A 14587-nucleotide genomic window follows, 5' to 3' on the forward strand; every position below is an offset into this window, starting at 1 on the left:
ACACAGACCGGGCCCCAATAAAAACCTTGATTGCTCCCAATTAGATTACTGAGGCTTATGCCAGGAGATAATTTAACATTTAACAAACTAACACACACACAGACACACACACACACACATACGCTGGCCTGGAAATCCTCCTTTGCAAGACCTGCAGTCCTAGTTTTTGCAGACAGGGTTTCGACACACGTATGAGCGACCGATGCTGGACTTTCCCCTCTTTCCTAAAGGATGAGCAAACAGCTGCTATCTGCTGCTCCGCAGGCCAATGGCTGGCTCAGGCACGCTCAGGGGTCACAGTGTACCGCGAAGACGGGAAATTCACTCAGTCAGAGAAAAGCTCTTCAAATAAACTATGAGATATCTTAAAGGGATTTTCTTGGGGTCACGAGTAGAGTCTTTCACGAGTGGAGATTTGTTGCAACTTGGCCTACAAATGAACTATGAGCCACGGAGAAATCAAGGACCACAATGCGGATAACTTTGCAAAAGGCTCCCGCAGCCGAGGCAGCTTAATTATCTTGCATTTACCATGAATATAGCTAAATGGTTCAGCGATGCATGTGCAAATAGTATTCTCCAGATAACTCACTGTTTACACACTCTGGGCATTTGTTGTTATGTTTCTTTGTAAAAAGGCCTTCCCATCAGCTGTGTGTAGCAGCCATTATCACCACTGGCCACTTGTTCAGCCACTTCCGTTATATGGAACCAATGTTCCACAGAAAATGATTGCAGTATGCATCTGGAATGGTTTGAGAAGCTTTTCCCTGTAGACTGTAAAAAAAAAAAAATGCCATACCATGCATATGTAAGTGTTTATTTATTTTGTATTTCACTGGCCTTGATAGAGCCCTTAGCTGGAAATGACATGATGTGCAATTACCGGGAATTATTTATTTTTTCTTCTTTTTGCAACGGCTCAGGCTCACAGTGCACAGATAAGAGCTGTTTGCTGAGTGTGTAAAGCCGACGTCATCAATAAATGTCCACAGAGATAATGTAAACAGGCTCGGCGCATGTAGCAAAAGAAGCAAAAAAATGTTTGTCATTATTCCTGCTTCTGAGGCATAGACTGCTCTGATCAAGCCGCACCGAGCTGGCGACAAATCTGCTCCGTCCGTGCTTCATCTCATTGTCATGAAGTCGTTTACACAAAAACAGCAATCTTGAATATATTACTCGACTGCAAACTAGTTTTGCTGAAATATGCAAATCCAAATACTGATTTTATGTAATGTCACCACTCTGCGGTGCTATAGCAGCATGATGAGTTTAAATGGCTGTAGCATAAATGCCATACGACTGAGATCTCTGGGATTTTGTGAAAATCACCTGAGGTTTGGAAATCTGCAGGATCCTGCCTTTAGTGGTTTGCACAATCAATGTGTTTATGTGTTTTTTATAGTCTTGATGTTTGAACTCCATAGTCCTCCTGTTCTATGCAACCATGCAGCCATTACTTGCAGCTCAAATGCCTCACGCTTGAGGTTGTTCAAGTATAACGTTTACTATAAATTGTTTTGAATGTATTACTGATCAGCATTTACCTCAGGGACCCTTATATGTCAGAAAGAAACAGGTTAAAACAGACATTTTGATGTTTTGGTGGATACTTCGCTCATAATAATCCAAATCCATACGCAGCTTTTCATAGAAGCAAAGGCTTTTCGTTGTATTTTGACAGTCGTGACAGGAAACTCAGAGGGAGTTGGTTGCTGGGTTTGGAGACACTTAATCGATACGTCAAAATATACATCGCGTTGGTCTTGATCCGTACAAACATGCTGAAAAGTAAGAGTATTCGTGGTATAGTTTATTATTTTGCCAAGAACAGACAACGAGATGAAAACAGATAACTTCACCGGCTTGATTGTACAGTGACTGAATACAGATATTTGTGTAGTTAAATATGGTCCGTCCATGTGAGTGTGGGCATGTCGTGGGTCAGTTAGCGCTTCATTTTATTGTTTATAATGAAGTCACCACAAACAGAGGAAATGCAAAAAGGCTGATGTTGTTAAAATGTTTTATTCACTTCGTTAGATTGCTGCAGAGACACAGGAATGTTTCGTGCTTTACAACCGACCATTATTTGTCCGTGGGTGACCCAGTGAAGTTGTGTTACGCTGACTATCGGTGTTTGAAATGCAACTGCATGAAAGACCGTCTTCACTACACTTCAGTCTTAGTGTGTGCTTTTAGATCAGTTCCCAGTTTTCTTGCCACCTTATGCAGCTGGCTTGAACAAGGGGTCCTCGAGGAAGATCTTCTCCACCATGCTTGCTGCCAGTAATGGAAGAGGGCACTGGGCTGAGGTGATGACGGGGAAGACCTCAATGATTGGCTCCGTCTCGCCGGGAATCTGGGGGTCGGGTTTGAGAGGCAGAGTGACTCCGACCTCAGGGCCCGCGACGGGGACGTCGGGGAAGGAAGGCAGGATCATGGGCTGGCCGAGGGGGGCCATCACGACCACCGTCCCCACCGGGTGGTCGTGGGCGTCGGCCTCATGCTGGTGCTCGTGGTGATGGTGGTGGTGCTCGTGCTCGTGCAGGTGGCCGTGCTGGTGGTCGTGGTCCAGAGCGTGCTCGTGGTCGTGCTCGTGGGTGTGCGTGCCGTCGGCGTGCTTGTAGTCGTGGTGCTGGTTGGGGAAGTCGCCGGTGTGGTTGTGGGCCTTGGCGTGATGAGCGTGCACGTGATCGTGGCCGTGCCCGTGGTCGTGGGAGTGGGCGTGGCCGTGTCTGGTGGCGCTGCCCGGGGCGTGGTCGTGCGTGTGGTGGTGGTCGCTGCCCTCCTCGTGCTTGTGTTGAGAGTGGGGCTTGGTGTGGTCGTGCGCGTGGTCGTGCACGCTTGCCTGGCCCTGGTCGTGGCTGTGAGGCTGGGTGTCGTTGTGGCTGTGGTCGGTCCCTCCGCCCAGAAGGTGGAATTTCTTCTCTCTCTCAGCAGCCTGGAGAACACATAGATGGTTTCAAATTCAAGACGCGCGTAAGCTTGACTGCACCCATGGGTATACACTACGGAGATAACATTTACAGGATAAAAAGAACACAGCATTTACCTCAGGCTCATAGATCTCACAATCTACACTGACTTCCTCACCAATGGGAGTGGAGAAGAGGGATCCCTTACAGAAGCCCTTGTGCTGAGGAGAGAACAAAAAAAAAAAAACAGTAAGAAAAGAGAGTGTGGAGGAATGGCTCTACCTGTGGCCTTAGTTTGATGGTTTCAAATTTCAAAGGAATCCACTGCTATTAGAAGCGTGCTTATCAAGAACAATCGGACTGAACCGTCAAAAGGTTCTGAGAGAATGAGCCAAAACAATGAGCAAATAACTAAAACAGAGAGACATAATGGACTCTCTGGAAATAAACAGTCTGTCATGACTCACAGCGAACTCGCATTCCATGGGAGGGCACTTATCAGCAGCTGCTGCATCCACGGTACGGGCGCAGGTGGTCTCCTGGATGGTGTACTCCACGTTGTAATACATACCCATGGCCATCTGGACACACACACACACAGTGTTAACATTATGTAGAATTTAGGCAACATATTCTCTGCTCTGTGCGTCCATGAAGGAAAAACACGGTATACGTAATATCGACGTCTTCGACGCGTGGAAAACGTACCCCAGCAGTTGCACGGGTGACATTGAGCACGGCGAAACGATTGGCCAGCCCGCTCTCTTTGTTGAATTTCTCCAGTGAGAGAGACAGGGCCTTCTGGACCTGAGCGTCGTCCTTGTCCATGAGAAATGGACAGTCGGGACACATTCTACTCACCCTATCTGCAGGAACTGAGCAGAAAGAGACGTAGCATTGACCGTGGCTGCATCTCAGGTTTATTCCACAAAAACAGATTTCATCAGAATTCAGATCTGACAAATACACTGATCAGGCATAACTTTATGACCACCTTCCTAATATTGTGTAGGTCTCCCTTGTGCCTCCAAAACAGTTGTGACTCATCAGAGAATGGACATGGGCCTTCCCACGAACAAAAGAATGTTGTTAGTGGGGGCCTTTGAGGGGAGGGGCCTCTGTGGATCATCCCACAGATACTTGATCAGTTTGGGATCTAGTGAATTTGGAGGCCAGGTCAACACCTTGTGCTGTTCTTCATGTTTTTTTTTAGTTGTTCCTAAAGCGTTTTTGTGTGTGTGTCTGTGTCAGGCTGCATCCTGCTGGGGATGACTGCTGCCATCAAGGAGTGTCATTGCTATGGGGTGGGGGTGCCTGGTCTGGTCTAGTTGGGTGCTACATGTCTAAGTAACATCCACACCAATGAATGCCAGGTCCAAACGTTTCCCAGCAGAACAATGAACTGTCACAAGATGGTCAATGTTCTACGTCTCCTGTCAGTGGTCTTTATGTTGTGGCTGAATGGTCTGTTTTAGTGATTTTCCAACTGTCCTGAGTTGAAACGATGTGCAACGGCTTCACCTTATTGGTTGAATTTTAAAAGTTCAAATATAAACTAATTTAAAAAGAGCTAATCTGTTGGTTTTTATCTGCAGTGGTTTCTTTTATACCTGGTCTGATGACACAGCTGTATTTGTAGAGACGCACAACTCTGTGCACCTTGCTGATGTAGATGGCAGCTTTGCATTGTCCATAAACCTGCAAAGACAAATACAAGCACAAGTACGAGCAATGTTTTAGTGTGCTGCACACGCACAACGGTGTACGTTGACGTCTTTATTTCGATTTCTGTCGAACCTCGATGATGTCTTATGACACCAGGGATCGTGCCCGTCGTGCAAACACAACGAGACGAGTTGATCTGAGATGCGTGCAAGCGAGAATTTAAGACAATTTAGGAACGAAAAACAAGTTGGAGAACTGTAAAGGTGTCATAAAGTAATAAGTGATGAGTGCATGAGTGAGTGTGCATGTTCTAACCGTTGTCTGGGTGATGCCGCGAATCTCACAGTCCTTCCACTCCTTCCTGCTGAGAACACTGCAGTTTGTCTCCACAACGTCCAGAGTCAGGTAGAAAACCATGCCATTCTCTCCCTGTGACACATATACACATTATCACACACGTTATAGAGCAATAGTCTTAATCAGTGGCATGTTAAAGAAAATATATCTTCCACAGTTGAGGTAAATGGGACCGATGATAATTAGGGCCCCGAGAAGTTCTCCGATATTGATGTGTCTATGACAGCAGTCGCCTTTGTAATTGTCCTTGCTATCTCCAAAATCTCTCACACAATTAAAACAGATCCGTCTTCTGCCGCGCGGCTGACACTTCATTACAAACTGCCCCCTGGTTGAACATTTCAGTCTTTTATTGCAGGCCAGAGGTAATCAGATGCACAGAAGACCTGTCCAGAAGACTGAGGAGGTCCCTACGTGCTCCCAAGAGAGGCGCAGTCAATAAAGACACCCGTCTGGTACAGCTAGAACTGAAACGCATGAAGCATGGTCGTGCTCCATCAGATTTAGCATTTAGAGTTGTGGCAGAGACGTTTTTAGAACATGCTCGGTTACATCAGACAGTCGTTATAATCCTTGCAGATATCACTTTGACCTTGTGATCTGATATTTAATTCGAAATTCTTTTAGGTGAATGTTATTCATGTTTTGGGCAACACTTGTTGTTCACCAGATAAAGAAGGGACACTCATGTCCCCAACATGGCACTAAGGATTTTGGTTGCTTAATCGTGACTGAATCAGGCGAGCCTTCAGGAGGAGACGAGGAGCTTTGTTTAGCTCTGCCTGCAATCATTAAACACATATTTAAAGGAGAAGCCAACCTGGATCTCGTTATGCACTTCATGCATTTTACATGGTTTCCAGACTAATACACTCACTGGACAAATAATTAGGTACACTGTTGAAAACGAACGCATTCTAATACAACAGCTCTGCACTAGATCTCACCTCTGTGCCAGTTGTAATGTTCAGTTTATGTTGAAACAGCATCAGAAAGGTGGTCAGAATAATAGAAACATGTGTCAGTACAACACAACTCAATAGTTGGACAAACCACAGCCTCCGAAATGAAAACACAGTTGAATCAAATGCTTTCTCGGTTATTTTAAACAAATGCTGAATACCAGAACCTTCAAGAAGATAAGATTTAGTGCAGGAATGTCATATTAGAACTGGCAAGTGAGTGTTTTTCTTCTTTCATGAATAACTAACAACTAGTTGGCTTTTTATTAACTCATGGATTATAACGGTGCTGCCGACTCTCTGGATTTCAAACCACTTTAAATTTCTGGATCGTGCCCTGAACTGAAAATCTAACTAAAGTGGCCTTAATTTAATTAACTCCCACGCTTCAGTCTTCGTTCCGTAGATGTGACATCTGGAAAGGAGACGACACTGGCTCGTCGACTTACATGTGGCTTCATGTGGACGTTGGACAGGCGGTGAAGGCCAAAGACGTAACCCTCCGCCCGGTCCTTGTTGATCTTGCCGAGGGCCAGTTCGGCGGCGCCCTTGGCCGACCCGTCCTCGCAGGAGCCCTGCTCCATGCCGCCCTGCTCCACGGGTGCGCCGTGGACGTGCACACACCCCAGCGCCAGCAACAGCGACAACAGCACGCAGGTCTTCATGGTAGAGGCCCGGGATGACTCTCTCAGACACACAGGTTAGTAGGAGAGATGCCCAGAGGACGACAGGGTGACCTTTTATATCCTGCTGCTCTGTTTGCTCTATGCACTCGCACAAACATTCACTGGCTTCCCTGTCATCTCAGGTAAATATAACCATTGACCCCCCACTCCCTCCCTACATGCATGGTCCTATCAAGGAATCCTGCATCTAATCTACCCTCCAGCCAATCAGCTACTATACAGACTTGCACAATGAAGCTTATCAGTTGGGACATGATCAGTCCTGTGGTCCCTTCTTTGGAATCAGTGGGGACGGGCGGTAGTTTGGAAGTCACTGGATCCACTCTGCATTCACAAGATGCAGCAACAGAGTGGTCTTAATCTGAAGATTAGATCATAAACTATCAAAAGTCCATTTGAACATGCAGATCATTCTAGGGTCTTCAAGTATGTCCTGATTTTAATCACACCACAGCAGTATATTGTCAGTATGGGTCTGGACTCTGTGGTGGCCAATCCATGTGTGGAAATGATGTCTCATGCTCCCTGAACCACTCTTTCACAATCTGAGCCCCATGAATCCTGGCTCCTCTGCCCTTCAGGACAACATCAATGGCAGAAATGAAGGCTCGATTCATAGAATGAAGGTAGTCTGAGTTTGCTCTAGGTAGCTTTTCCCAAGTGGACGGTGGAACAACTTCTGTGGAAACTCTTCCTACAGATGCAGGAGGCAAAGAAGGCTAAGGGGAATTTTTATGATTGTTTCTTGCTTCGGACAGTAGGCAGGCTGATCGTGGAAGCCATGTTGATTTTCACTTGGAAAAAGTATTCACTGTTGACTCCATAGTCCTCCTGTTCTATGCAGCCATGCAGCCGTTACTTGCAGCTCAAATGCCTCATGCTTGAGGTTGTTTAAGTATAACGTTTACTATAAACTGTTTTGAATGTATTACTGATCAGCATTTACCTCAGGTACCCATATATATCAGACAGAAATGTGTTAAAGCAGACATTTTGGTATTTCTATGTGCTTCACTGATAATAATCCAAATCCATTCACAGCTTGTCATAGAAGCAAAGGCTTTTATTTTGACAGTTGTGACAGGAAACTCAGCGGGAGTTAGTTGCTGGGTTTGGAGACACTTAATCAATACGTCAGAATTTACATCGCGTTGGTCTTGATCCGTACAAAACACGCTGAAAAGTAGGAGTATTCGGGGTATAGTTTAATATTATTTATTAGCAGAGACACAGGAATGTTTGGTGCTTTACCACTGACCGTTATTTGTCCGTGGGTGACCCAGTGAAGTTGTGTTACGCTGACTATCGGTGTTTGAAATGCAACTGCATGAAAGTCCGTCTTCACTAGACTTCAGTCTTAGTGTGTGCTTTTAGATCAGTTCCCAGTTTTGTTTCCACCTTATGCAGCTGGCTTGAACAAGGGGTCCTCGAGGAAGATCTTCTCCACCATGTGTGCTACAATTAATGGAGGGGGGCACTGGGCTGAGACAGCGGTGGGGAAGGCCTCAATGGTTGGTTCCGTCTCTCCGGGAATCTGGGGGTCGGGTTTGAGAGGCAGAGTGACTCCGACCTCAGGGCCGGCGGCGGGGACGTCGGGGAAGGAAGGCAGGGTCATGGGCTGGCCGAGGGCGGGCAGCACAATCACCGTCCCCTCCGGGTGGTCGTGGACGTCGGCCTCATGCTCGTGCTCGTGGTGATGGTGGTGGTGCTCGTGCTCGTGCAGGTGGGCGTGCTTGTGGTCGTGGTCCAGAGCGTGCTCGTGGTCGTGCTCGTGGGTGTGCGTGCCGTCGGCGTGCTTGTAGTCGTGGTGCTGGTTGGGGAAGTCGCCGGTGTGGCTGTGGGCCTTGGCGTGATGAGCGTGCACGTGATCGTGGCCGTGCCCGTGGTCGTGGGAGTGGGCGTGGCTGTGTCTGGGGGCGCTGCCCGGGGCGTGGTCGTGCGTGTGGTGGTGGTCGCTGCCCTCCCCGTGCTTGTGGTGAGAGTGGGACTTGGTGTGGTCGTGCGCGTGGTCGTGCGCGCTTGCCTGGCCCTGGTCGTGGCTGTGTGACTGTGTGTCGTTGTGGCTGTGGTCGGTCTCTCCGCCCAGAAGGTGGAATTTCTTCTCTCTGTCAGCAGCCTGGAGAACACATAGATGGCTTTAAGTTCAAGATGCGCGTAAGCTTGACTGCATCCATGGTTATAAAACACTGAGATAACATTTACAGAATAAAAAGAACACAGCATTTACCTCAGGCTCATAGATCTCACACTCTACACTGACTTCCTCATCACCCATGGGAGTAAAGATGAGGGATCCCTTACAGAAGCCCTTGTGCTGAGGAGAGAACAAAAAAAGCCTTTGTTTAATGGTTTCAAATTTCAAATGAATCCACTGCTATTAGAAGCGTGCTCATCAAGAACAATCGGACTGAACCGTCAAAAGGTTCTGAGAGAATGAGCCAAAACAATGAGCAAATAACTAAAACAGAGAGACATAATGGACTCTCTGGAAACAAACAGTTTGTCATGACTCACAGCGAACTCGCAGTCCATGTGAGGGCACTTATCAGCAGCTGCTGCATCCGCAGTACGGGCGCAGGTGGTCTCCTGGATGGTGTACTCCACGTTGTAATACATACCCATGCCCAGCTGGACACAAACACACACAGTGTTAACATTATGTAGAATTTAGGCAACGTATTCGCTGCTCTGTGCGTCCGTGAAGGAAAAACACGGTATACGTAATATCGGCTCGTGGAAAACATACCCCACCAGTTGCACGGCTGACATTGAGCACGGCGAAACGATTGGCCAGCCCGCTCTCTTTGTTGAATTTCTCCAGTGAGAGAGACAGGGCCTTCTGGATTTTAGCGTCATCCTTGTCCATGAGAGATGGACAGTCGGGACACATTTCGCTCACCCTAACTGCAGGAACTGAGCAGAAAGAGACGTGGATCTGAACGTGGCTGTATCTCAAGTTTATTCCACAAAAAAACAGATTTCTTCAGATTTCAGATCTGACATTTTTACCGATCAGGCATAACATTATGACCACCGTCCTAATATTGTGTAGGTCTCCCTTGTGGTGACTCATCAGAGAATGGACATGGACCTTCTGAGGGTGTCCTGTGGTGTCTGGCAACAGAATCTTGTTAGTGGGGGGCCTTTGAGGGGAGGGGCCTCTGTGGATCATCCCACAGATACTTGATCAGTTTGGGATCTAGTGAGGCCAGGTCAACACCTTTTTTTTTTTAGTTGTTCCTGAATTGTTTTTGTGTGTGTGTCTGTGTCAGGCTGCATCCTGCTGGGGTGTCATTGCTATGGGGTGGGGGTGCCTGGTCTGGTCTAGGTGGGTGCTACATGTCTAAGTAACATCCACACCAATGAATGCCAGGTCCAGAAGTTTCCCAGCAGAACACTGAATTGTCACAAGATGGTCAATGTTCTACGTCTCCTGTCAGTGGTCTTAATGTTGTGGCTGATTGGTGTATTTTAGTGATTTTCCAACTGATCTGAGTTGAAACAATGTGCAACAGCTTCACCTCATTGTTAGAATTTTAAGAGTTCAAATATAAACTAATTTAAAAAGCGCTAATCTATTGGTTTTCATCTTTCTTTTATACCTGGTCTGATGACACAGCTGTATTTGTAGAGACGCACAACTCTGTGCACCTTGCTGATGTAGATGGCAGCTTTGCATTGTCCATAAACCTGCAAAGACAAATACAAGCACAAGTACGAACAATGTTTTAGTGTGCTGTATCTTTATTTTGATTTTGATTTAAGACAATTCAGGAATGAAAAACAAGTTGGAGAACTGTGAACTGTGTCATAAAGTAATAAGTGATGAGTGCATGAGTGACTGTGCATGTTCTAACCGGTGTTTTGGTGACGTCGCGAATCTCACAGTCCTTCCACTCCTTCCTGCTGAGAACACTGCAGTTTGTCTCCACAACGTCCAGAGTCAGGTAGAAAACCATGCCATTCTCTCCCTGTGACACACACACAAATATTCACATTATCACACACGTTATAGAGCAATAGTCAGTGGCATGATCAGAAACATGTTAAAGAAAACATATCTTCCACAGTTGAGGTAAATGGGATATTGTGCAAGAACTAATGCGACCGATGATAATTAAGGCCCCAAGAAGTTCTCAGATATTGATGTGTCTATGACAGCAGTCGCCTTTGTAATTGTCCTTGCTATCTCCAAAATCTCTCACACAATTAAAACAGATCCATCTTCTGCCACGCGGCTGACACGGCTAAATTTCTCATAAACCCATGCCCTGAACTGAAAATCCAACTAAACTGGTCTTGATTTAATTAACTCCCACGTTTCAGTCTTCGTTCTGCTTGAATAACTCAACCAACTGGAGATGTGAGGTCTGGAAAGAAACGTCCTCAAGGGAGACGACACCGGCTCGCCGTGGTGTGACTTACATGTGGCTTCATGTGGACGTTGGACAGGCGGTGCAGGCCCAAGACGTAACCCTCCGTCCGGTCCTTGTTGATCTTGCCGAGGGCCAGTTCGGCGGCGCCCTTGGCTGACGCATCTTCACAGGAGCCCTGCTCTATGCCGTCCTGCTCCACGGGTGCGCCGTGGACGTGCACGCACCCCAGCGCCAGCAACAGCGACAACAGCACGCAGGTCTTCATGGTAGAGGCCCGGGGATGACTCTCTCAGACACACAGGTTAGTAAGAGAGATGCCCAGAGGACGACAGGATGACCTTTTATATACTGCTGCTCTGTTTGTTCTATGCATCACTCACACAAACATTCACTGGCTTTCATGTCATCTCAGGTAAATATAACCATTGACCCCCCACTCCCTCCCTACATGCATGGTCCCATGCAAGGAATCCTGCATCTAATCTACCCTCCAGCCAATCAGCTACTGTACAGACTTGCACAATGAAGCTTATCAGTTGGGAGATGATCAGTCCTGTGGTCCCTTCTTTGGAATCAGTGGGGACGGTCGGTAGTTTGGGAGTCACTTGATCCACTCTTGGCACTGAATCTGGTTTGATCAAGGACACTGCTTCTTAATCCGTGTTAGAGAAAACCTGCATTCAGCAACACAGTGGTCGTAATCTAAAGATTAGATAATGTCATAGTCAAAAGTCCATTTGAACATGCTGATCATTCTAGGGTCTTCAAGTATGTCCTGATTTGATCACAGCAGAGCGGTATACTGTTTAAGTGTAAATGGTTTCTGCTGCAGTCCTGATGTGTCGCTGTTATTCTGAACTTTTCATTGCAGGACAGAAAAACCAGGCAGCATGGTCCCAATGCACTTTGCAATTAAAGATAATGCACAGGAGAAAACCTGCAGCGAGCAAATCAAGTATTAACAATGAAACATAAAACTTTAAAAGCGCTGATGTGAAAAGGATGGGGCTGATGCAGCTACAGCAGCTACTCTTATTAGCACCCAAAACCCACAATTACGACTTCCTGGCCAAAAAATAAAAGTTGCCACCAAAAAAAAAAGGTCACGCACACTCTAATATTTTGTTGGACCACCTTTAGCTTTGATTACAGCACACATTCTCTGTGGCATTGTTTCAATAAGCTTCTGCAATGTCACCAGATTTATTTCCATCCAGTTGTTTCACCAAGATCTTGTATTGATGATGGGAGAGTCTGACCACTGCACAAAGCCTTCTCCAGCACATCCCAAAGATTCTCAATGGGGTTAAGGTCTGGACTCTGTGGTGGCCAATCCATGTGTGAAAATTATGTCTCATGCTCCCTGAACCACTCTTTCACAATCTGAGTCCCATGAATCCTGGCATTGTCATCTTGGAATATGCCCGTACCATCAGGGAAGATGGCATGGGCATATTCCTTTGGGCACATAATGTTGTTTTGCTTAAACACATCATTATTTAGTCAATGTTGATTTAACAATGTTATAAAGCAGAATACCCCTCTGTGATTATATTTGATTGCTGCAAACTTTGCTTTCATTACAACATCAGTGGCGGAAATGAAGGCTCGATTTATAGTGCAAAGGTAGTCTGAGTTTGCTCTAGGTAGCTTTTCCAAAGTGGACGGTGGAACAACCTCTGTGGAAACTCTTTATACAGATACAGGAGGCAAAGAAGGCTTTTTTTTTATGAATGTTTCTTGCTTTGGACAGTAGACAGTCTGATAGTGGATGCCATGTTGATTTTTACTTGGAAAAAGTATTCACTGTTGACGAAAGTAACGAGGAGACCACACACTGATTTGCAAAAATACAATTGAATTCATAGAGAAATAACATCGACCATCTTGTGACAATTCAGTGTTCTGCTGGAAAACTTCTGGACCTGGCATTCACTGGTGTGGATGTTAGACATGTAGCACCCACCTAGACCAGACCAGGCACCCCCACCCCATAGCAATGACACTCCTTGATGGCAGCAGCCATTCCCAGCAGGATGCAGCCTGACACAGACACACACACAAAAATAGTTTAGGAACAACAAAAAAAAAAACACGAAGAGCCGCACAAGGTGTTGACCTGGCCTCCAAATTCACTAGATCCCAAACTGATCAAGTATCTGTGGGATGATCCACAGAGCCCCCCCCCTCCCGAAGGCCCCTCACTAACAACATTCTGTTGCCAGAAACCACAGGACACCCTCAGAAGGCCCATATCCATTCTCTGATAAGTCACAACTGTTTTGGAGGCACAAGGGAGACCTACACAATATTAGGAAGGTGGTCATAATGTTATGCCTGATCGGTGTATGTCAATGGAGAGAATATCATATATACTAAGAAACAAATCGGGGGAACACGATAAAATCTGGAGGCCACTTAATCAATTCATTAAAAAGGCATGTGCAGGCCAGATTTCCTTAAATCAAACTAAGTGAACCCCAGGAGGGAATTGAGACGTGCAGCAGGACGTTATTGCAGAGGTGTCATTTTTGTTCGTTTATTTCTGTATTTTACTTTATTCCTGTATTGATTTTAGTTCTTAGAGTGAGAGAGAGATGACAAACAAAAGGGGGGCATGCTTCGATCTTTTCTCATCGATCATCTTGGAACTGCAAGAAAGAATCACTGACTTTTAACTATTTGCCTCCAAGTGTATGATTTAAGGCATGCTTTCCAACCAATAACATCCTTTATCTTTCAGCTGGATCCTCAGGGGATAAAACGTGGGTAGGAATAATCATGAACTGAAGAATATTACGCCTCAGCACATTCCTGAACTTTGACCCATAAACGCTTTTAAAGATTTTTTTTGGTCATGGTTCAACATCAGCACTCAGGGGAAAGAGTGTTTGCCGTGGGTGCAGGCACCGCAGTGTAACATTTGACCTTTGTAGAAAGAAAATAAACAATCCATGGAAACCAGGCTGAAAATCGATATATTTTGTTCAGCTGTTGTGTTGCAATGTCTAACAGGTACACTTACGAAACAAACGGAACTGATGGGCCATGCCCATGAATGCACATCAATCTGAATTAAGCGTGGAATTCATATCCCCACAGATATTCCTGCAGGATTGATTACACGTGATATTATACCTTTCATGGACGAATACTGGCAACTAAATGATGTGAAATGTCAAATTTGAGCCTGTGCAGGACGATGCCGCGCGCCAAATGTTCTCTTCTGAAAAATTACAAATTAAAATTAATGAAACGTTTGGCTTGAAATTAGCAATCTGCTCCAACTGATAATGGCACAATGTGACATTGGCGTTCGGCAACAGTCAAAGTTTAAAAACCTTACAACATGGGTTCAGAGTTGAGGCGCATGTTGACATATAGTACATTATCTGGCCATTCAACATGGATATCTCACCGTATTTACTTTCCAGAGAGGGTAGAGCAGTCGCCCTCGCATCTGTCTCGTGAAAGAAAACATGTTAGTCACTGTTTACATTGGTGAATTGGTGTTGCAATGTAAACTGATGAAAAGGAACGACACAGGCTGCTTTAATAAAGAAAAGTTGGATCCAGCCTTAGTTTGTCTGACCCCCATCAGTGGAAACATAGACCACAAA

General features: G+C 45.8%; 2 protein-coding genes across 2 annotated transcripts; both read right to left on the bottom strand.

Annotated features, from left to right (window-relative positions):
* Window positions 1-2162: 2162 nt before the first annotated feature.
* LOC311490125 (uncharacterized protein) lies at window positions 2163-6570 on the bottom strand (the record flags this gene model as incomplete). Its single annotated transcript, XM_084547483.1, has 7 exons — window positions 2163-2947; window positions 3059-3142; window positions 3389-3502; window positions 3630-3796; window positions 4532-4619; window positions 4902-5015; window positions 6355-6570. The coding sequence occupies 7 exons, from the start codon at window positions 6568-6570 to the stop codon at window positions 2231-2233; spliced, it is 1500 nt and encodes a 499-aa protein (XP_084403609.1). The 3' UTR covers window positions 2163-2230.
* A 1420-nt stretch (window positions 6571-7990) lies between these two features.
* LOC311491117 (uncharacterized protein) lies at window positions 7991-11232 on the bottom strand (the record flags this gene model as incomplete). The annotated part of the gene is made up of 7 exons (XM_084548981.1): window positions 7991-8707; window positions 8819-8905; window positions 9106-9219; window positions 9338-9504; window positions 10194-10281; window positions 10449-10562; window positions 11017-11232. The coding sequence occupies 7 exons, from the start codon at window positions 11230-11232 to the stop codon at window positions 7991-7993; spliced, it is 1503 nt and encodes a 500-aa protein (XP_084405107.1).
* Window positions 11233-14587: the final 3355 nt, after the last annotated feature.

Source organism: Chelon labrosus (assembly GCF_963514085.1).
Source record: "Chelon labrosus genome assembly, chromosome: 7".
Taxonomy (NCBI): Eukaryota; Metazoa; Chordata; class Actinopteri; order Mugiliformes; family Mugilidae; genus Chelon; species Chelon labrosus.